Source organism: Abramis brama (genome assembly GCF_963993115.1).
Source record: "Abramis brama genome assembly, chromosome: 10".
In the NCBI taxonomy this organism is placed as follows: Eukaryota; Metazoa; Chordata; class Actinopteri; order Cypriniformes; family Leuciscidae; genus Abramis; species Abramis brama.
The window spans coordinates 39,420,142-39,443,353 of record NC_139972.1 but is presented as its reverse complement, the minus strand read 5'-3'; the positions used below and the strand labels follow the sequence as shown (position 1 = coordinate 39,443,353).

At 42.0% G+C, this 23,212-nt stretch overlaps 1 protein-coding gene across 1 annotated transcript in view; it reads right to left on the bottom strand.

Annotated features, from left to right (window-relative positions):
* axl (AXL receptor tyrosine kinase) overlaps window positions 1-22,580 on the bottom strand; it is a 53,102-nt gene extending 30,522 nt beyond the window's left edge. The window contains exons 1-7 of the mRNA XM_084126238.1: window positions 21,860-22,580; window positions 13,369-13,576; window positions 12,758-12,858; window positions 12,361-12,543; window positions 8,256-8,336; window positions 7,563-7,678; window positions 3,987-4,170 (exon numbers count right to left, since the gene is read on the bottom strand). Of these exons, the coding sequence (XP_083982364.1) occupies window positions 3,987-4,170; window positions 7,563-7,678; window positions 8,256-8,336; window positions 12,361-12,543; window positions 12,758-12,858; window positions 13,369-13,576; window positions 21,860-22,010 (1,024 nt within the window). The 5' untranslated portion in view covers window positions 22,011-22,580. The remainder of the gene's footprint in view (window positions 1-3,986; window positions 4,171-7,562; window positions 7,679-8,255; window positions 8,337-12,360; window positions 12,544-12,757; window positions 12,859-13,368; window positions 13,577-21,859) is intronic.
* Window positions 22,581-23,212: the final 632 nt, after the last annotated feature.

Below are 23,212 nucleotides of genomic sequence, written 5' to 3'. Positions count from 1 at the left end.
TAATAATGTAAATGTGTACCTTGAAATGCAATGTAAGTCACTTTGGATAAAAGCGTCTGCCAGATGCATAAATATAAATGTAAATGTAAATAACTGGTCCACTACTTTAACTTTTGTACGTTTACAGCGTTTATAGCTGGAGACGAGCAGATGTGATTATGATTATGTAAGTTCAGCTCACAGGTTTAAGTTAATCCGTTCAAACAGAAAGTGCCAAACCAAATTCGTTGGGATATCAGCGATCAGCTTTGTTTTCTCTCTCTCTCTCTCATCCCTTGGGCAATGTGGGACTCTGGGAAACTAGCAAAGAGTATGTTTTTTCTTCTTTACAAACCCCCTCCTTTTTTTCCTGTCCTATCCATCACAACATTCCTCTGCCCCATTCACTTTTCCCACAGTGTGTGCATGTCTGTATTTCATTCCTTCTTTTTTTTTTGGGGGGGGGGGGGGGGGGGGGGGGGTAATCAAAGAATAAATCAAAGGTCATGTGAGGTCAGGGCAGATGAGACTGGGGCCGCTACATGAAACGGGGGAGGGACAGAAACCAATGTAGCGTGTTTGGGAAGGCAGGAAATTCTTTCTTGAAGATAATTTGTAGGATTAGTAGAGCAAGAGATTAAAAAAATATTGCTCTTTTTTGTAAGCTCAAGTGAGATGGTGTTGTTCTCAGTTAAGTATTAACTTTGTCTAAGATGTTTCTTTTAAAATGTCACAATAGGAAAATTCAAATAGACACAAATGTAATATTTGTTGACACACATTAGAGCTATAAAAGTAATGTAGCAACTCAGATCATTTAGTCTTGGAAGAATCTGAAATATTTCACACTTGTGATCAGCTGATCAGCAGAACTCATGTGTTTCATCCCTTAAAGGGTTAGTTCACCCAAAACTTTTAATTCTGTCGCCATTTACTTTCCCACACATCCATAAGAACATTGATCAACACACATACACACGCAAGAACGGTGTGTATGTGGTGTGTCACAAATTAAATCTGTTCATCATATAACGTGACCGTGTCTCTTCAGAAGATTTGGTTTAAACCACTCCATTCATATGGATTACTTTTACTGTGTTTTTATGAACTATTCGAAGCCTGAAGATTTTGGGTGCATGGACTTTCAATGGATGGGAAAAAAATATAAGAAAATATAAGAAATAACAGAGGTCTTATGGATCTGCTGTGCAAATATATATACTGCAGTATATGATATCAAACATTTGTAACGTGGTATATACCAACAGATAACCCGCATCTTTCTTGTAGGGAGAAAGATTGAGAAAAAGCAGAACAGAGGGACAGCAAAAGAGGTGCTAAAGAAAAGCTTTGAGTCCGCCACTAATAACCAAAAACAACACCACACCTACACACACATATAAACACACATAACACAGTACAGCTGTCCACGACCAAAAACCAATCCTGGAAAAAATGAAACATTTCCTTCTCTCCTCCATTATTCCTGTCTCTCACCCGTCCCACATACTGACGTAAATTATACACTGGAGATTGAAAAGTCGAATAAAAGTAAATATGGTTAAGCAGAAGACATAGAGAAAGAGAATCACAAGTAAGACCTTTTTAAAGACAACATGACAAACCCATTTTACGTCCATATATTGGATAATACGTGTCAGTGTTTGTATCGTTGTAGACCAGATGTGAGTGGACGCGGAGCCAAGAGTGCATTGTGTGTTGGAGCAAGAAATGGAAAAGCCGCAGTGGAGTTGGAGCGGAGTGATTATAGAGCAGTGATGGACAATTGCTGTCGCTCCACTCACATGCTTGAAGCATCGACTTCTTCTGGAACTATGTTCATTGCTACGGAACAAGTATACAACGTGGACAAATTTTGGATGAACTGTTAGTTACTCAACATCAACTTAACTCATAATTGTACTGGAGTACTGCACATAATCACGGCTACAGTACAACAGCACACAAATGTCGGAAAAAACATTGGAAAGGATGCATTTTACTATGCATTACCTATGCACAACTAAACCTATGATGTGTATTAGGAAACACACAGTCAAACTCTGATTTCACGAGTTCACACTTACAAATAATTAGATAGAGTAAAAGAGTATGGTTATTTGGCGTGCTCTCCGGGGGGTAGGCTTCGAACCCAGAGTACTCCCCGTATCCCGGGATGGGATAGGAACTAGCCGAGAGTGAGGAGTCGGGGTGGCGGAGGGATGCAGAAATGACTGTCGAGGAACGGAGGAGAGTCGGCTGTATACTGTATATATATAATATCATTGTAACGTGCTCCTCCCAAACTTTGTAAATAAAACATCATTTCGTTTTGATGTTCAAAATTGGAACGTAATTGGTACTATTACTACCTGGACAGTAAAGATATTATATTGAGAGCTAATTGAGCATTTTAGCTGAAGTGTCCTGCTTTCCAGCGAACAACATCCCATGTGTCTCTTCTAGAGCTTCAGAAGAGACTTCAGCAGTATCTCAGACTGTGCTCAGATTTCCCAAGTCTATGATCAAAAGTCGGATATATGAATGTGAACATTTCTCATCAAATTCCTTGAAAAAAAGTTCTTGAACTATGCTCTCCACATTCATTTCATAGCTTTTAAATGTCACCAAATGATACTGCAAGGATTATGACTGTTTTCAACCAGGCTTCCCGAACGTCTGTTATTGGTCAGGTAAACCGATCGCCATTGAGCTGATGTTGCTGTGATGGGCTGGTTGGAATGATCAAACAAACAGATCAATGTTGTGGTAGTGCTAAAACGTCCAGCTGTTTACATTTTATGAAAGAATCAATGGCTATTTATTGTTGTCTCTTTGTTTTAAGCTGGGATATGAAAAAGTATTCTAACACACAAAAATAACACACATCTCTTTTAAATAAAGGAGTCAAAACGAAATGAACAAATGAAAGAGCAATCGCTGAGGAATAGTGTTTTCCAGGAGCTTGAAGGAAATTCTTCTTGTGCTTGCATTAACTCGCCAGCGGCCTCATTTATAAAGCGTGCGTATGCGCAGATTTGAACTAAAATCCATGCCATCGTTCATAATTTATAAAAAGCAGTCTTTGACGTGGAAAAGGGCTTAGTGCCCTGTCAGGGTCTAGACATACTTGGTATTTGGAAATCTAAGCAATTCTCGCTCAAGTAAAGAGTTTGGACGTTGACTGGTGCTCTTTTATATGTTAATGACATTAATTAGGCAATCTGAAACCATTCAGCTGCGCACAATTTTTATAAATCATTTGCAAATTATAGATTTCACATCCGGAAGAGAGGCATAAGCATGTTTTTTGTGCGTACGTTCGTTCTCCGAATCACACGAACGCACATTTGAGAAATGATCGGAAGATCAAATGTAGGATGGTTTCTATGCAACATTTTATAAATAAGACCCATGTCTCCATTTCTTTCTGTCTGTGTGTATTAAAGCTGAACTCTCAGCCGTTTGTTTCAAAGAAACATTTCATAATGCCAATTTATGGAAAGTACCCAACACCCACATGCCCACCTCACTCTCTCTTCCACAAACACTCCTTCAACTATAATCTGGCATGGAAAAACTTACTACAGCTCAAGTACAGTTACGGCTGACAGAGAGCCAGAGCCAGAGCAGAAAACACACATCAAAACCTGGAGATGAGCCTCACAGTGCACATTCACAGACAGGTCTTCAGGACATGTGCACATTATGGAACGGCATTTTAGTCATTCCTATGTGTTTTCCCGATGGATTCCAAGTACTCTGGGCTCATCCCTAATGTACATTAGCACATACACCTCTTCATTCATGTCTGTCTCTCTCAGTCCCTGCTCTTCCCGTCCTGACAGTTTCCATGCCAAACAGCGTTCAGTGTTTAGCGGACACAGACCTCACACATCCAGCTACTGTAAACACACTTAAGCTCTACTGACTCCAGCAGAAGACTGCACTGTAACACTGTAATCTGAACACGAGTACGGCTTGTTCTCTCTCTCAAACGTGCTTACCTCCTTCGCTGGTGCTGATGGGAACCCATGCCGTCCAGTTGGAGACACCCTGACTGCTCTGGCAGGCCATCCTGACATCATATTGGCTGAACGCTTCCAGATCTGAGATCAGACGGCTGGTGTCTGGTGCGCTGACCTTCTGGTTGTAGATCAGCTGATCAGAGTCTTCACCAGAAGCTTTAACCTGAAAGGTATTGGATTTTAATAATCAGATGATTTTTAATTGACTTATAATTTCCTAGTGCCATCTATAACACTTGAAAAAATTTTATTAAACAAAAACTTTGCCCAACACCAAAATGCAATAAATGTTTGTTTGTAAAAAAAATAAATCTTTTTTAAAATGATCAAACACTTTCAGTTTTTTTTGCAAACCGTGGATATGCAAAATATTAAAGGAATGAAAATCCACTCAACAACACTCTCACGTGGTTAGTATGCTGAATGGACATCCTACGACCATGGAAAATTATTGTTATTATTTTATTTTGAGGCAAGAAGAAGTAACTTTTAGTAACTTTTTCCTTATTGGTGAGTGGACACACACAGGGAACAAGCCACAAATTACTAGGCAAATGTGTGACATTCACTTTCTGTTCAGGGCAAAGAAGAAGCGGCCTCTATCACTTCTCCTTTCCCCAGGTTCCTGTGCTAGTGTCAGTGTAAATAGAAGAGTTTCAGGATTAATCTTACACGTTTGTTCTGTGTAAACACACAATTATGTCACATTCATTGTTGGTACATGTGTAAACCTACTATTTTCCAGTGCATATGTAACATACAGTTATTTGTTTTGATGTTATGTTGCTGTATCTTTAACGGAAAGAATAACACAGTTGTGTTAAGCCTGGGAAATGCCAAGCAGATGATCGGCTGATAAGCTTTAATGTGTGCTTTATATACAAGCTTTATATATATTTTTTTTTTCAATGTAAAATATTTATAATATTTATAATATTGTATAAAATAATGTATAATATTTTTTGAACAATCAAGCATGAAAACATATTCTAGTACACCCCAAAAACTAAATCAAGACTTCGTGCACGGGCATAATAGGACCCCTTTAACATTCCTCATAATCATGCAGCCATCTTCCTGAGCGGGTCTTGGCACACTCCTAGTTAGCACACACATACACACATCTTCAATAAAGTCATCTCCAGCTGGACACACGCTGCTGGCACAGCAGGACACATGAAAACACCTCACTCAGCAGGAGAAACATGCTGCCGATGCAAAGCCTCAAAACATCAAACTTCCCTCATAACCAACCACCTACCTAGAGTTATACTGCCTCAAATCGTTCTCGGCTGTAGGAATCACAGAGAAGAAAGAAAGCGTGGCCTTTATAAATGAACAAAAGCTTTATTGGCATGACTAGTAATGATTACAAGAATTCCACAGAATTCAGGTTGCATGCAAGAACAAAATAGCAATGTGTGAATCTCACGAAAACTGTCAAGAAATTACATTTTAAAAATAAATAAACATTTATATATGTTGCATAGAAAAATTATTATATATGTTGCATAATATTTTGCACAAAGAAAATTATATTAAGGTTATGTGCACATAATTCTGGAATAAGCAAATCTTGCTTCCCAATTCTCAGTCATGTAAAATGAAAAGCAAGCGATGTCAGAGTAGTTTGTATTGCAGTGCACCATTATTGCTTTTTTACCGTAAGAAAATTTTGATAAAATTATTAAAATTGTCGATAATTATACAGTATAATTAATATTTTCACTATGGATATGGTGATTAAAATATGTCACGCATACACACACACATACATATATCAATATATGAATCTAAAAATGCATGTATACACAACATGTGTCTCCTTGTTTCTATTTTTCTTTTTAGATTCTCTGAGGCAGTGTTAAAAACCTCACTTGAAAACAAGCTTCAAACGCGTGGCTACCAAAGAGCGATACAGCCGGAAGAACACAAGCTGGACAAAATGAGAGGTCATGCTTTATAATGTGTATAAAGTTTATTGTAATGTATTCTGATGGGGTGAATGAAAGAACCGACTCGTGGTTGAATCAGTGCTGCGGTACGAAAGGGAAGATGTGTCATCGCACTCAAAGCTCAATGCAGAGGTTGTTCCTCCTGATTATCTTGAAGGGCTTCATTCTGGAGCGAGGAGTCACACGTGAGTCAGGACTCAGTGATTCAGAGAGAGTCAATGAAAAGAGCACTGCTGGTTACTGACTCACACAGCTGCTGAATTCCCCTACGATGGGTTAGATTAACTCTGTCCAGACATATTTCTGTATTTGAGCTGAATGATATCTCTATATGCTTAGATGCATGTTTCTTAAATGTGTTCATTTTATTGGAAAGGTTCACAGATGGACATAAATTGTTTCCTCTATTGATTGAGCTTTGTGAATTACAATAATTTTACTGTGGCCAAATATATTATCATGCACCTTCTTGTTTGTCTTTGATTTTTTAAATATTATATGGCAAAAGTATGTTTAGTTAATAGGGGTGTAAAGATACCCTCATGTCACGATTCAATACATATCACAACACTGGACTCACAATATGATATTATTGCGATACTCCAAGACATATGATACTGTAAACGGTTAACAAAAAATGTACTGTTGATTAAAATGCTAAATTTGGTATTAAATTGTGGGTGTAAATGAATAGGCTTGGACTTGTGCTGGAAACCCAATGCACAGGACAATAGTGACTCAAATATCCATGATTATGAAGCTGAAAATACAGAATTATTTTAGATGAATATGCTTGCACTCTGTCACTGACTAGATATATTTAAAATAATGTAGTTTAATGCTGTACTGACACTAAAACTCTGTAAACTTTTTTCTCACACAGTCATTTTTATTTTGGGTGAACTACACAATACATATTGTCACTATCCACGATACATATTGTTGCATTTTTGTATTGCGATATATTGTGACACGCTATATTATTACACCCCTATTAGTTAAGCAATGAATTACTTCACACTGGTACTGTACATGGACATGTTCATAACTAAATAAATAAATCTGTATTGCATCAGTTGAGCTATGTTAAACTTTTCTGGCATTTCCATTGTTCCTCATTTCTTTTTTATTATCCTTCAGTTTCCTCAGGTTAGTGTGTTTTGTCTCAGTTTACAGCGTTCGGTTCTGTAGATTTGGGGAACCAGAGGAGGGACGAAGGCTCAGACACAAGAGCCTGCTTTTATTAGAACCAGGCACTTTGGGGTGGTGCTCAAGCCAAGGGGAGTGTATGACACACACACACACACACACACACACACACACACACACACACACGTCCTACCAGGGCCCCAGAACACAGGGGGAACTGGGCCTCAAAAGTGAGTCGTACGGGGCCTCTTTTAAAGTGTGAAATGTGATCCTGTAGTCTGCAGCGTGATTCAGCAGCGTGTGTATGTGGGTACAAGGGTTCTGACTCACATTTGTGGAACAAAACAAACACACCACAGGCTTGTCAAAGTCAAACGACACAACAGTTTGAAACAAACACACACTCACTCATTCTGTGATCGATCTACTGAAAGAAAGTTTTTGAAGGTACCTGAACAAAGCAGAGGCTGATGGGATAGATTCCTCCAAAGCCCATGTGCCAAGACAGACGGATACTTGAATTAGTGACATCTTCGGCTTTAATGTCATGGGGCTGAGAGGGAAGGACTAGACAGAAAGATCAAAGATAGATATAAAACATTTATCGCAAAAAAAAAAATGTTTGCATATTTTGTCTACATTCAGACGGCAGGCAAAATATGCAAATATTTTTGCTCACATGTGACTGAGATCAACGTTTTCATAACAGTGTGAAGAGCACAGAGACAGGTCTGATGTTACGCAGCCTCCGTCTGAACAGTCATCTCAGTGATTCTTGTGACTTTCACATCACGTATCGTCATTCATCACAATTCGGCATGATTTTACAAACCGGTAGTTGAGCTGTGTTACAACGAGAGCGCTATACAAGCCAACCTTGAGGAGTCGTATCATACATATTTACATTGTCCCTCTCTTCCAACTTGTCCTCAACTGCTCACCAATTTCACACGTCTCCCACTGCACATCACCTTATAAATGAAATGTACTATGTATGTTTTAGCTTATTGCAGCATTAAATATTACTGGAATCAGTTGTGGCTCACGACTCTCATGCGGTGAGAGAGCCATGAGCTGTCTTCCACACTGTCTTGGCTAGAAGCACATAAAAGCACCCTCACTTCAGGACGTCCGGTCCACTTACCCGTCACAGTGCCCGTGCCAGAGGATGCCACACCTTTACGATTGTGCGCCTCACAGGAGAAAGAGCTGGTTTTATTCAGACCTGTTGAGGAGTGAAACAACATGAGAAAGCTGAGACTAAACAACAAAAATCTGCAAAGTTGGGTTACACTTCATTTTCTGTTGATTATAAGTAATGTTGCACCTACAACTAACTATCTTTCAGTACAGTATTAGTAGAGTATTAGTAGACTGTTAGGTTAGGGTTTAGTGGAATAAGTTGACATGTAGTTGCAAAGTTACTTATAGTCAGTAGATTGTCTGTTGAGGAGCATCAATATAAACAGTTATTAAGCAGTATACTCTAATAATACTAATTAGAGTTAGTTGACATGTAGTTGCAACATTACTTTAGTCAACAGATTGTCTAAAGTGTTACCCAAAGTTGTGTTGGCTTGTGGTTGTGGTTGTGGTTGAGTTTCAGAATGTGTTTGTTGGTTAAAAACTCATTCATTTTGGAAAATAAAAAGAGCTGATTTGAAAAGAGCAACTTCTGCTTTAAGGAAAACACTGAGGAGAGGAGAGCGCATACACACACACACACACACACACACTTCACATGCTGACATTCACAGAAACATGTCAAATGAAGGTTCTCTTTCTCACACACAGCATTCTTCGCACTTTCAGAGAAAATAGCGCTTATGTGTGTCATTCAGGAACACTATGTGTCCATTGATGAAAGGCCACAGAAGTTCAATATCAAGGGTCACTCAGAGAGAGAGAGAGAGAGAGAGAGAGAGAGAGAGAGAGAGAGAGAGAGAGAGAGAGAGAGAGAGCACAAGACACATCTAGTTTCACCTCGTTCTATTTCCTTCCCCAAAACACAATCTGTTTTCATCAGCACACATTGAAGAAAAACAAGTCTTATTTTAAACCCATTAGATACTCAACTAATAACCATGTTTTTGCCATATCATACAAACCTGGAAGAGGGTCATTGCATTATAATACACTTTCCCACTATACAAATGACCTTTCCACTACAAAAGACAAAATTATCACATTTAAGAAGCATGCTACTAATTTTGCAGCTATACTTTACTGCCAAGGAAATCAAATACAAACTGGAGTGCCTTTGCAAAACGTGTGGTCGTGATGATAGGGTATTGTGGGCATTTGCTCTGTGTTTATGAAGGTGCTGTGTATGACTATCAGCAGATTTATTTGTGTGGTTTTTTTTCTCTTGTTTTATTATCTGTTAGGCCGAAATCCTAATTGCCTGGAAATGTAATAGCACACGTCTCCTCAAAATGTAATAGCCTACTTAATGTTGCTTTATCAAACCCCTGACCATAAGTATATGGTAATTACTGTTGCTTGCCTTAGCAAACAGCACTGAATGCTTTACGAAGAGTTAAATGTTCTCTCTGTGAGGATTGTGCTGCTGCACTGACAGAAGGAATGTTATGGACGGAAAGAACCGCCATTTTAGTTTATGAAATTCTTGAATGAGCGTGAGTCAGTGTGTGTGTGTGTGTGTGTGTGTGTGTGTGTGTGTGTGTGTGTGAGTGCAAGCAGAAGTGTTTCATTCCAAAGATGTGAATGCACAACTAATGGTCAGTTATCTATGATGAGTCAAAGCCTCCCTCCCTCCCTCCCTCCCTCTCTCTCTCTCTCTCTCTCTCTCTCTCTCTCCCTCCCTCTCTCTTCTCTCTCTCTCTCTCTCTCTCTCTCTCTCTCTCTCCCTCCCTCTCTCTCTCTCTCTCTCTCTCTCTCTCTCTCTCTCTCTCTCTCTCTCTCCAGCTCAGTACAGCTGGAACAACAACACAGGCTGTATGTGGCACTCTGCTGTGGCAGGTTTTCAAAGGCCTCCTCCTCTTCCTCCTCCTCCTCCTCCTCTTTTTTCCCCCTCCACTCTTTCTTCCTGTCCGGCCTTCCTCTCATCTCCTGCTGCTCTTTCACCAGTAAGCAAAGGCCAGCGTCTCAAAGGATGATTCCCATTTGGAAAACAGCCAGACAGGCCGCCTGCTACAAAGAGTGTGTGTATGTATGTGTGTGTGTGTGTGTGCGCGCACGAGAGAGACTGGTCTTAAAGAAAGAATGTCTTAAAGAAAGAAATAGATGACTAACTTGTAATATTAGTCTAAGCAGTTTATTCAAAAGGCCTCAGGTATGGCTTGGGTATCTCCGTCAAGTCTAGGGGAATTTCTTCACACTACAGGATGGGTTACGCACCAAAGTTTAATACTTAGGGCCAGATTTACTAAACAGGGCAAATTAGCGTGAGAGCGCAATTCCAAAAAAGTGCTGATGGGAGTGGAAAGTTCTGAGCGTGATCTAGTGACGACACGCGTATGAAAGAACACAGACACCGGATCATGTCCATAATGACCAACACAATCTATCAGTTAGCGTCTGGTTTAAGACATGCTTGTTTGGGAGGTAAATAATGGCGCAAACACCGGTACATTGACGAGCGCAAACCTTAGTAATGATTCATTTAAATACTCTCCTCCTATAAATTGTGTCTGGAAGGGAAACTCCTACAAATGCTTATGCAATAAGTTCAGCTGCAAAACTAACCCTGTCCACGCCTTTTCACAAATGTTTCACTGCTTGTCTTTAGTAAATCCTGACAGTAGTTTTTTAACTCCAAATTTTAGTTTTTAACACAAAATATTCCCATATATTTTTGTTATGTAAGGGTAGTGTTTATAACACTGGCAAACACCACTAATAATAGCAGCAAATAATTATAGTGTATGGCATTACCGCATCATTATTTATTATTGAAGTGAGAAGGGTTACATGTCAGCGTTGTCGAGGGAAACCTTGTTTGTCCATGTGTTTTGTCCGTCATTAGTGTGAGCACATCTGAGGCAGTAAGTGTAATGCAGTGTGTTTTCATCAACTTACAGGTTACAGTGTGTATAGTATCTGTGTGAGCCTTAAGTTTTCCCAGCTATGACCAGTGTTGGGGTAACTCATTACAAGTAATTTGAGTTGAACTAGTAAAGTAATGCATTATTTTTAATTGAATAACAAAATATCTGTTCATTTTTCAAATAAGCAACTCAAGTCACTTTGTTTTCCCATTTATTGACTGTCCTTGTCCCCATGTTGAGAGAAATCAGGAGTAAGTGCAGAGGCGTTTTGTGCGCTGTGTATACATGTTAATTGTAGTTCTGGATTAGTGTGAGCATTTACTCATCTCACTGCACAAAAAACTGATCCAGTATTACACAAAATGAATAAAACAGTAAAATGCAAACCTGCAATAATTAAATATGTTAAATTACACAAGTATATGTTATCTCATTTTATTAACCAATGTCTCTGCAGCTGTCCTTTGATGATCCAATTCAACCTTATAAATAAGCAAAAATGATTTTAGATAAACATTACATTTGTGTTTTTTTGTTTTTTTACTTAAGTATAATTGTTGAACTTTTCCTGTGTAATATTCTTCTACAATCCAGAATGGCAGCACAGCTAAAGGTTTGTTGGAGCTGCGCCCTCTACAGCACAGAAGTGAATCTGCGTTTCATTCAGCCTGAGGCTTATTTGTTTTTTTGCCATTAAAAACATACAAGAAAGCCCAGTCCAGATGAGGGAAAAGTAACGCAATTGTAACATTACTTTCCATAAAAAAGTAACTAGTGCGATTAGTTACTTTTTTTAGGGAATAACACAATATTGTAATGCATTACTTTCAGTCGTAACTTTCTCCAACACTGGCTATGACTAGACAGCAAATGCTAGCCTAAGACTCTCGTCTCTGTTCCTCAAATACATGAAAATTTTGCCTTTATATGCACAGTGTTTGTGTAAAGAAAACGCTTTACCAATTCTGTATTTACCCTTGCATTGTTGGTGCAGAAACTGCTCAAACTGTCTGTGGCACGTCATTCAAAACAGAGGTGGAGCTTCGAGGTTTTGTCAACATTTCATTGGTTAAATATTTGCAAAACTCACAGAAAGACTTCAAGGGTGATCAATAAGCAATGATTATGAAAAAAAAAAGACGAGAGGAACACAAGGTTTCCGCCAGACAGCGACAAGGAATTTGTTGTTAGGAAAGCCAAGTTGTAAATAACAGTATATAGTTGAGTCAAGATAGATACCTGAGAGGTGGAGTGTTGAGGGCGACAGTGATATCGGGTCATCCAGGTTATTGAGAGGAGCCCCGTCCTGTAGCCAGATGACCCGCACAGGTTCAGGAGGACCATGAGCCTCACAGTGCAGACTCAGCTCTACATTAGCCACTACTGACAAATGGTGTGGTTCCACTGAGAAATGAGGGAGACCTGAAGGAGAAAATAGAGAGGTTGAAAATCTATAAATGTATCAATAATGTGCTATAGAGGAGTTCCCAACAGTACAGTCTATTGTTAGTCTCAACCCAGGCCAGACTCCCAAAGCTTGTTTCCACCTCTCTGCACATATATTCCCATCACAAAGCCCATGTGATTTAAAGAGAACCTTGTATTTTAAGTAACATACACTAAAGAAAGATAATACCTTCTACTTGGATGTACCCCTCATCGGATAATGTCTCCTCTGAATCGAAGTAAACCGCACACTGATAGGAGCCCATATCTGAGAGCGTTACCTTCTCTATCCTGTAAGCAGAAAGTGGATGCTTTTAATCTGACATTGTAGTCACATTTTGATGTATTCATTTGGCAAACACTAAAAAGGTTTCAGTTTGATCAGTATGTGTGTTCATTGGGGATCAGACCTATGAGCTGTTGTACCAATCAGCTTTAGAGAAAGCACAAGGAAGTTATTTTTTTATATATATATATATATAATGAGATTACGTTCAGAAGTAGCAAGTAAAGTAATATATTACTTTTAGAATTTATAGAATAAGACCCTTGTTGCTTTTTCTAATAAGCAAAATATTTTTCTGTGTACTGTAACTATCACGTTACTGTCCAAAAATTCAGGATTTAACGTAATTCAGTCTTTTTATCAGGCATTAACGCAATAATACGCAACACGCTAGTTATAAAAGTAATGGTGCCAACACCAATCATGGACAGAGGAAACAGAAAAACCAATTCACTTGAATGGCAGTGTAAATGTCCAAAAGAAACAGATATGCACGGTAAAGACGGCATTCCTACTTCAGTTTACTGGTAACCTGCCAGCTGTTTTCATCTATGGGGATCTGAATCAGGTTGAGCTCAGTAAGGTGCAGCGGTTCTCCCTCCCTCAGCCAGATCACGTCCAGCGGTCCAAGGTCCACCCCGTCTGCTCGCAGGATGCACCGAACCTCCACTGCCTTCCCCAGAGAGGAAGTCACATTCCCAGGGCTCTCCACGAAACTCAGCCCTGCGCAGTGCAGAAAGACCATGGAAAAATCATTAAGTCAGAGGTAAAGTCAAGTCCATCACTTCAGCTTATACAACCTATGTTAGTTTTGAAGAGTAAGATAAATTAAGCTAATTTTTGGTCATTTGAAACATAGTGCTAAATAATTGCCACGGGAAGACTTTTACATGGTGCTCCAAAGTACGTCAAAACACTACAATGGTAAATGACCACAAAAACAAGAGCTGGTTATCATATTGAAAGGGTTCATTCATCAGAAGATAAAAAAAAATCATGATGACTTTATTAAAAAAAATTGCTGTTTACATTCCCTGAAGAAAACGTTGCACGGTTCTTGCAAGGCTCATTGGTATGCGGTGGCTAAGGTGTTGTAAGTATTTTTAGGGTATTTCTCTGTGGAGCTCAGTGTTTCCCAGCCCTGGTCCTTATCTAACACACCTATCTTGTAGTGTCACCGATAAGCTGAATCAGGTGTGTTGAGTCCAGGACATGGGCTAAAAACCACCCTTCTTCTTAGGGGTTACAATGAGTTCACCCCAAAGTGTCAATGCTATGGCTCAGGCCCTTCCATTGAAGTCTAAGGGTTTTTTTTACCTCTTTGTCTCAATCCAAGTGAACATCACATGAACCTATCAGACAAACCTCCTTTTCAATGCCAGTGGGGTATGTCTGTGAACTGATTTTGTAGGCGAGGCAACAAAGTAAGACGGTAAGACTGCAAATCAGCTCTCTGTCAAACATCAGCTTGGCCACGGTGGTCCACTTTCCACTGGCTCCATGCATGCCCATCTGCCTGAAGAACTGGAATGTTTTAAATTCTTTGGTCAGCATGGAGTGGATAACAAGCTCTGCAGCTGAAGCCTGAGAGATACCAGAGGCATGTAATCCGGCCAGATCCATGTAGTTTAGCTTCGGATGATGCAACTCATTCCAAATTCCTTCCGGCTTAACTCTTTCCCCGCCAGGGATTTAAAAAAAAAAAGTTGCCAGCCACTGCTTTTTGATCATTTTCACCAACTTTTCATGGCCCCCAGAATATTTTGTTGTATGAATATCTGAACATGCAGTATATCAAAAAGAAAGAACAGACCCTCTGCTTAAAAAAAAAAAAAAAAAAAACATTTTATTCTAGCTTCATGCATTCATTGTTTATCAACATTTGAATGCGGGTATGAGTTTCATAAAAACAACCCCATCCAGATCAGATTCAGAACGATGATGATCAAACACAGATGGAGTAGATCGAGTTCATCAACACCCTAAAAGCTTCACAGTCCTAGAGCACATCCTGGGTCGACATTTCATTCAGTAACATTACGCAGTTTTGATTTATATGCTGTTTAATGTTGATGATCACGTTATTTTACATATGCATGATCTGCTTACATTTGCTATCGCTTATTCCTGCATCCTGCCTGTGTTTTGATCCGGAGATTCAGCGCTCTTTCAGAAGATGTGTCCCCTACCGTATAACAGTGAAAACACGGAAAGCTAGGAATTTTTGTCAATCGCGGGGAAGCGTTTTCTCACAAATGACTGAAATTTCCGTCAATGGCGGGGAAAGTGTTAATAACTCAAGTTTTGGACTTTCAAACCTGTCAGACACTGCCCTGACCCTTTAACCTTTGACCCTATGAAAATTATTTCACCCAGTCTGATATAGCATCCAAAGCACTAACACAATCATCCCTCTTCTATGTGGGCCTACTTTCTCAACAACTCAACCAACCGACTTTTTTTTTTTTTTTTTTTTATTCAACCGACTTTCGGAAACTTCGGCCCACTCTTCACATTCAGGGGCACACTCAACAGAAACACAAAACGTACAAATTTAAGTTAAAGGATATATTTTTTTTTTCATTTCTTCCAATGCATCTGAAGTTTGTTCAAATATGAATGGGCTGAACAACATGTTGACACAGTCAATCTTTCATGGAAGGTTTAGGAGAACACACACACACACACACACACACACACACACTCACTCACTCAGAGATGTGAGTCCCAAGTTGATGTTTAAAATGAGGCCCACTAAACCCTCCTGTCATAGCTAGTTTTTATATATATTGCTATAGTCTAGTGGCTTTTACCTTCACTAGTTCTTTTTACCATCTCTCCTTTTATGATGGCCTGAATGTGGCCAGTCAACTCTAACCTCAACTCTCTTTATGTGCACACAGCTTCCTTTTAGATATGAATGTTAAAAGTCATCCTTTTTACTTTTCCTGATGTTGCATATTTTTGTAAAGAAACTGTTTGCTCATCAAGAAGAAACTTCTGTATTCTTGTCTATTTAACAAGAAGAATCTTTCCATTTAGAACTGATTGTATTGTGAAAAGTGTCCTGTATATGACAGTTCCCCTTCGTAGTCACTCCGAGTTATCGGAGTCATCTTCGAGTATATAAAACGAGCCAATGGCAATGAAATGCCATGGGTCTGCGGAATTTGCATAGCGTAACTCCGCCCTACCCTGGGGGTATATAAGGAAGTGCGCTAGCAACATGCAGATATGTTTTCACTTCGGAGCCAAGAGTTTTCTTCACTCCTACAAGCCATTCTGTATCATCTTCACTCTACGAGACGAGCGGCTCTTCAGTGTGTTGGTGTGACGGCGTGTTCCAGCGAGATCGCATTGCCTGCTGCTGATCTGTGCAGTGATCTGCCGACAGTGTGTGTGTTTCTCCCTGGGCGCTTCAGCACTCTGCTGAGCTTTTTTCTCTCTCTAAAAGAGCTGCACGCGGCACGTCTTTTTCAAGACGGCTCGCCCGTGTATTTTCTGGATGTGGGCGCGTGACTCATATGTCTAACGGTCACGAGCGCTGTTTTGCGTGTTGGGCTTAATCACGCTCGGCAGCGCTCGTGGATGAGTCATGTTTTCATTGCGGGAACATGACCATCGCGATGTTTATAGATCGAGACTCATTGATTTCTGTGGGAGAGTCCCCTCTGCCACACCCAATCTATCTCTTCCTCGAGAGGGGATACTTTGGCTGGTGGCCAGGGTACTTTGGCAGGGCCCACGGGCCACGCTCCTCTCATACCCTCCACCCTACTGGCGACGGGTGCGATCGAGACTGTCCCTCCAGCCGAAATGAAGTCCGGCTTCTTCAGCCCTTACTTCATTGTACCGAAGAAATCCGGTGGATTACGACCTATCCTGGACCTGCGCGTCTTGAACCGCTCCCTTTACAGGCTGCCGTTCAAGATGCTTACGACCAAACGCCTTTTCGAATGCGTACGGCCACAGGATTGGTTTGCAGCGATCGACCTGAAGGACGCCTACTTCCATTTCTCCATCCTTCCTCGACACAGACCGTTTCTTCGGTTTGCTTTTGAGGGGCAGGCATACCAGTACGCGGTGCTCCCTTTCGGGCTAGCCCTGTCTCCTCGCGTCTTCACGAAGGTCGTCGAGGCAGCCCTTGTTCCCCTACGAGAACACGGGGTTCGCATCCTGAACTATCTTGACGACTGGCTGATCCTAGCTCACTCTCGAGACCAGGTTTGCGAACACAGGGACCTTGTGCTCCGGCACCTAGCTCGTCTGGGCCTTCGGGTCAACTGGGAGAAAAGCAAACTCTGCCCCGTGCAGAGGATCTCTTTTCTCGGTATGGAGATCGACTCGGTCGCCATGTGCACGCAGCTTGCGAGCGAGCGCGCGCGCAGTCACTGCTGACTTGCCTTCGTCAATTCGAGGGCAAGAGTGCGGTTCCACTGAAACTTTTTCAGAGGCTCCTGGGGCATATGGCATCCGCAGCCGCAGTAACGCCACTCGGATTGCTTCATATGAGACCGCTTCAGCTTTGGCTTCGCAATCGAGTCCCGAGGTGGGCATGGCAACACGGCACGCTCCAAGTCCCAGTGACTCCGACCTGCCGTCAGACCTTCTCCCCGTGGTCAAACCTCAATTTTCTACGGGCCGGAGTTCCCTTAGAACGAGTTTCCAGGCATGTTGTTGTATCGACAGATGCCTCCACCACGGGTTAGGGCGCCATGTGCAATGGACATGCTGCCGCGGGCTCCTGGACAGGACCCCAGCGCCTCTGGCATGTCAATTGCCTCGAGTTGCTGGCTGTACGCCTTGCCCTGCACCGCTTCCATGCGTTGCTCAAGGGTCAACACGTACTAGTCCGATCAGACAATACCGCCACAGTAGCGTACATCAACCGTCAAGGTGGTCTACGCTCCTGCCGTATGTCGCAACTCGCCCGCCACCTCCTCATATGGAGTCAGAAGCATCTGAGGTTGCTTCGAGCCATTTATATCCCGGGAGACCTGAACTAGGCGGCCGACAAGCTGTCTCGGCTTCGGCCTCTCGCTGGAGAATGGAGACTCCATCTCCAGACGGTTCAGCTGATTTGGGATCAGTTCGGGGACGCACAGGTAGATCTGTTTGCCTCCCACGACTCGTCCCATTGCGACCTGTTTTTTTCCCTGACCGAGGGCACGCTCGACACGGATGCACTGGCGCACAGCTGGCCGCGGGGCCTCCGCAGGTATGCATTTCCCCCAGTGAGCCTTCTTGCGCAGACTTTGCGCAAGATCAGGGAGGACGAGGAGCAGGTGATTTTGGTTGCCCCGTATTGGCCCAACCGCACCTGGTTTCCAGAACTTATACTCCTCGCGACAGCACCTCCCTGGCCAATTCCTCTGAGGAAAGACCTTCTTTCTCAGGGACGGGGCACCCTATGGCACCCTCGTCCCGATCTTTGGAACCTCCACGTGTGGCTCCTGGACGGGACGAGGCAGGTTTGAGTACCCTACCACCAGCGGTGGTGGCTACCATCACTTCCGCTAGAGCATTGTCCACGAGACATGTCTATGCATTGAAGTGGAACCTCTTCGTCAACTGGTGTTCTTCTAAACATCAAGAACCCACGAAATGCCCGATCAGTGTCGTGCTTTCCTTCCTGCAAGAAGGCTTGGAGCGAAGGCTGTCTCCCTCCACCCTGAAAGTGTATGTTGCCGCCATTGCCGCACATCACGACGCAGTTGATGGTAAGTCTCTGGGAAAGCATGACCTGATAATCAGGTTCCTGAGAGGAGTGAGAAGACTGAATCCTTCTCGCCCTCCTCTCGTTCCCTCTTGGGACCTCTCAGTGGTTTTAACTGCCCTGCAGAGTGCTCCCTTTGAGCCTCTGCAATCAGTGGAGCTTAAGTTCCTGTCAATGAAGACAGCGCTCCTGGTTGCATTGGCCTCCATCAAGAGGGTAGGGGACCTGCAGGCATTTTCGGTTGACGAAGCGTGCCTGGAATTCGGACCGGCTAACTCTCACGTGATCCTGAGACCCCGGCCTGGATATGTGCCCAAGGTTCCCACCACTCCCTTTCGAGATCAGGTGGTGAACCTGCAAGTGCTGCCCTTGGAGGAGGCAGACCCAGCCTTGGCACTGCTCTGTCCAGTACGTGCACTCCGTACTTACGTAGACAGAACGCGTTTTTCAGGACCTCAGATCAGCTCTTTGTCTGTCATGGTGGGAAGCTGAAGGGAAAGGCTCTCTCCAAGCAAAGGTTGTCTCACTGGATAGTGGACGCCATTGCTTTGGCATACCAGCAGCAAGGTCGACCATGCCCCCTTGGTGTGACGGCCCACTCCACTCGGAGTGTGGCATCCTCTTGGGCTCTAGCGCATGGCGCCTCGCTAACAGACATCTGCAGAGCTGCAGGCTGGGCGACACCTAACACATTCGCGAGATTCTACAATCTCCGAGTGGAGCCAGTTTCTTCTCATGTACTCGCTTCAACTAGCCTGTAAGAGATTCTGCTCAGGTGTCTTCGCTTGCTCGCCATTCCTCTCCACGGATGGGATACGTGCGATATTCTTCTCAGGTGAGCCTAATAAGCCCTGAGTCTCCTCCAGCACTGACGACGTCAACGCCAGAGTTATGCCACTGGCAGCTTTCGCGCTTGGCTAGGTGCTTCCATGTGCATGGTTCCCCCTCTGGGTGACCCCCACATGTGTATTCCACTGTAAGCCTCTCTGAGCATGTGTCTTTCCCTTGGCAAGCCACCTTGCCACCCCTGGGGTTGAAATATTCCACCTGCGGCTGGACACCCCAGTGATACTCCATATGCAGCCCCCCGGGGTCATATGTGTATTTCAAGTCCCCCCCTTCGGGCTGGGCATAATTGCATATTTCCACTGAGATATGCTTCCCAGTGTACCTTAGTATCCCTGTGTTAAGTAGGACTCCTTCGTCCATGCTAGTCTCACGACAGGGAGCTCAGACTTACGCAGGGCACTGGAAGACAGTCGAGAGGTGGCGTGATTACACTGGGAACCCCATTCGTCGTCATCCGACATAACTCAGAGTGACTACGAAGGGGAACGTCTCGGTTACGTATGTAACCCTCGTTCCCTGAGTAGGGAACGGAGACGTTACGTCTCCCTGCCACTTCCGCTGTACCGCTGGAACGCCTGAGTTCAGTCTCGGCTCCTCAGCGAAGACATATCTGCATGTTGCTAGCGCACTTCCTTATATACCCCCAGGGTAGGGCGGAGTTACGCTATGCAAATTCCGCAGACCCATGGCATTTCATTGCCATTGGCTCGTTTTATATACTCGAAGATGACAGGCTTTCTAAGCGAAACCCCATTCGTCATCATCCGACGTAACGTCTCCGTTCCCTACTCAGGGAACGAGGGTTACATATGTAACCGAGACGTTCTGCAATGATCAGTTCAGTTTGTCAAAATTTTATCTTTTAGTCCATGACATATCTGTTAGGTTTAAGGCCAACTATATGTAATCTATATACAGTGTACTCCTAAAAGTTGACTAAATTAATGCAATAAGCAAAAAAATAGGGCCAATTTTGATTTCATTTTGACTTGCATTTTTCATTATAGCACTTCCTCCATAACACTATATTGTACATTCTTGTAAAATGTCATGGTGTTTCTCTCATCAGTAAAAACCTGTCAAAGACAACTACTAACCTGCAGGAGAGCACCCCTCTCCATTACGGCCCAGTCTAACACAAATCTCTTTTTCTTTCTTCCTTTATGTTTTCACTTGTCCACCAAACACTTGTGTCTCCTCCCGTGGATTTTTATTCCATTCTTCATTCAATTCATCCCCTCATCCGTCCCTTTGCCCCAAACCCAATCCATCATTTTCCCTGTCTGATTCAGCATGGCCCATGAGTCACATTCTTTCTGAAATCCCTCACCGGTCCCCACTTCCCCACATTATCCACGCTGCATGTTTAGGCTGCCTGTCTTCACAGTCTGGGAGATTTGATGGGAGAGTCTGACAAGTGTCCGCTCTACCAGACTCAGATTCTTCGCTCAATTTGACAGCACACATAAGGGCCACTCATTGACAACTTGAAACAACTTTAAGTTTGTATCTGATAAACACTCAAACCCATTATCTTGTGCAAGACAGTGTTACAAACAACTTTTACGTATCCTGAGGAAAATGTAAATGATGCTTGGTTGCAAAAGTCACACATGACGCAGTGTGGTTGCTAGGATGGCTAGTTGCTAAGGTCATGCAATGTTATTGTTAGGGTGTTGTTAGGGGGTGGTTTCTTACGAACCTTACTAAGTCAAAAGAGCCCACCCTCAAGTCTATAAGATATTCTTGTCTCAAGATATACCTCAGGTCCCTCCTTCAATGTAGGATTTAGCTTTGCTCTGTCAGATGAAAACAGACCAATTGTTTTGAAAATTGAAATAATTATAATAATATCACACAAACTTCTAAAACTAGCCACTGAGCAAAACCGGTGTGACATAAATAGAGCAAAGTCCATACATGAGTTCAGAGTGAACATGCCTATGTTGTCAAGCATCTTTCACTGTTTATTTATTACTGTCATCAATGACATGACATATGGGATCTAAAAGATGCTATACAGGCCCCAAAAAGTTTTTGGACACTTTAGTCACAATATATTTTCTTAAAACTGTATTCATTTGTCTGAATTGCAATTATTTGCATTTTCCTTTGGCGATTTGTAGTGAGTATAAAACGTTCCCCTCAAGTTCACAGTTACACTGCAAAGTAACCACATATGTAGACATGTAGTTTACATTTAACTACGAACATGTTCAAATAAAAAGCCTCACAATACTTTACCTTCATCCTTAACTCTTGTTTTCTAATTCAATGACATTCAAACATGTTTAAAGACTAACTAGCCAATAGTGTCCGAATAATTTTTCAGACAACTGTTTTACGATTATCCTACTAATATTAAATCAGGGTGAAGCTCAGGAAACCTTTCAAACGTTAATGCATTGATTTGAAAAGTTTTGAATCCACAAATCTCGTACCTGACACATGCTCCGCGGACCCGAGGCGCAACACTAGCAAGAGTAACAGAGTGAAAAGGTTCGACCCGGTCATTCTTTTGTCTGGTTTCGTGTTCGGGTTCGGTGTCGTGTGGGACTCAGTGACGGTGGACTTAGATCGCATCATCATCATCGCATCGCTCCAGCGCTCCAGCGCTTCAACTTCCCACAGATGAGCGATTCTGGCAGATTCCTTATTCAACTTCAAAAAGTTTCAGAAGAAAAAACAGAGGAAAACTCGAATCCTCAAGTTCAAAATAGAAGCTGTCAGGTCGTCCCCAAAATTGTCATCAAAATCTGTTTCCAAAAGCAGCGTTAACTTCTTTTATTTCGTTTTTTTTTTTTTTTTTTTTTTTTTTAAAGCTAAAAAAGATTTAGTAATCCTGAACGTGAAGTGAGCTATTGAAGCGCGAGAAGCCAAAACCAAAAAAGCGCTCCAGAGTTTTCCAGCCAGTCAGAGTTGTTATTTTTGGAATCACGACGCGTATTTGTGTCAGAATTTCCCTTTGCCTCCAAAACTCTCTCCCATCAGGACGCCTTTATTCCCCTTCAGACAAACTCACATTCCTCCACTCAACTTTTGTCCATTCTTTCTCCTCCTCCTCCTCCTCCATCTCGCCCTCCCTCTCAGTGCTCCAATACACAACAACCCCCTTCACCTATAGCAGACTCGACTAAACCCAAGGACACACTAAATATAGATAGAACATGCTTGCTTTAAATCTGACTGAGATTGTCTAAGGGTGAGTCGTTTTATGTAATGACTAAAGTTAAAGTTTGGCTGAAAGATAGTCCATACTCTAGGCAAATTAACACTATGTAAATCCCACATGAGTTATTTTATAGTTTTAATGATTTTAATAGTACTCAAATGTGTTAGACAGTATCTGATCTTTTGATCTAGATCTGCTGTACACCCGAAACAAACTTTGTTGCATTATTTTCCTGTTATCACTGTAAAGCTGCTTTGAAACAGTCAGTATTGTAAAAAGCGCTATATGTGACTTGACTTGCACACTTGACTTGACTAATAATAATACATCATCTAATCTTGTAACTGGTTGTGTATATTTGTGTAAAACCTGTTCAATCTAGAGAAAATATTCCAAAAATTCATGAATCACTTTAAGAATATGATGTTTTGATGATCTTTGCTCAAGTGAGGACATTTAAACTTCAGTCACATTGAGTATAAAAATAGACACACGCTACTTTGTGTGTCTCTGTGTGTATAATCTCTTGTTTTCTAGTTTGTTATGTCGCTCTCATGGTTATGTCTGCGGGTGAGAGAGTACAGCATGTTCATACAGGGCTTGGGAAAGATAATAAATATGG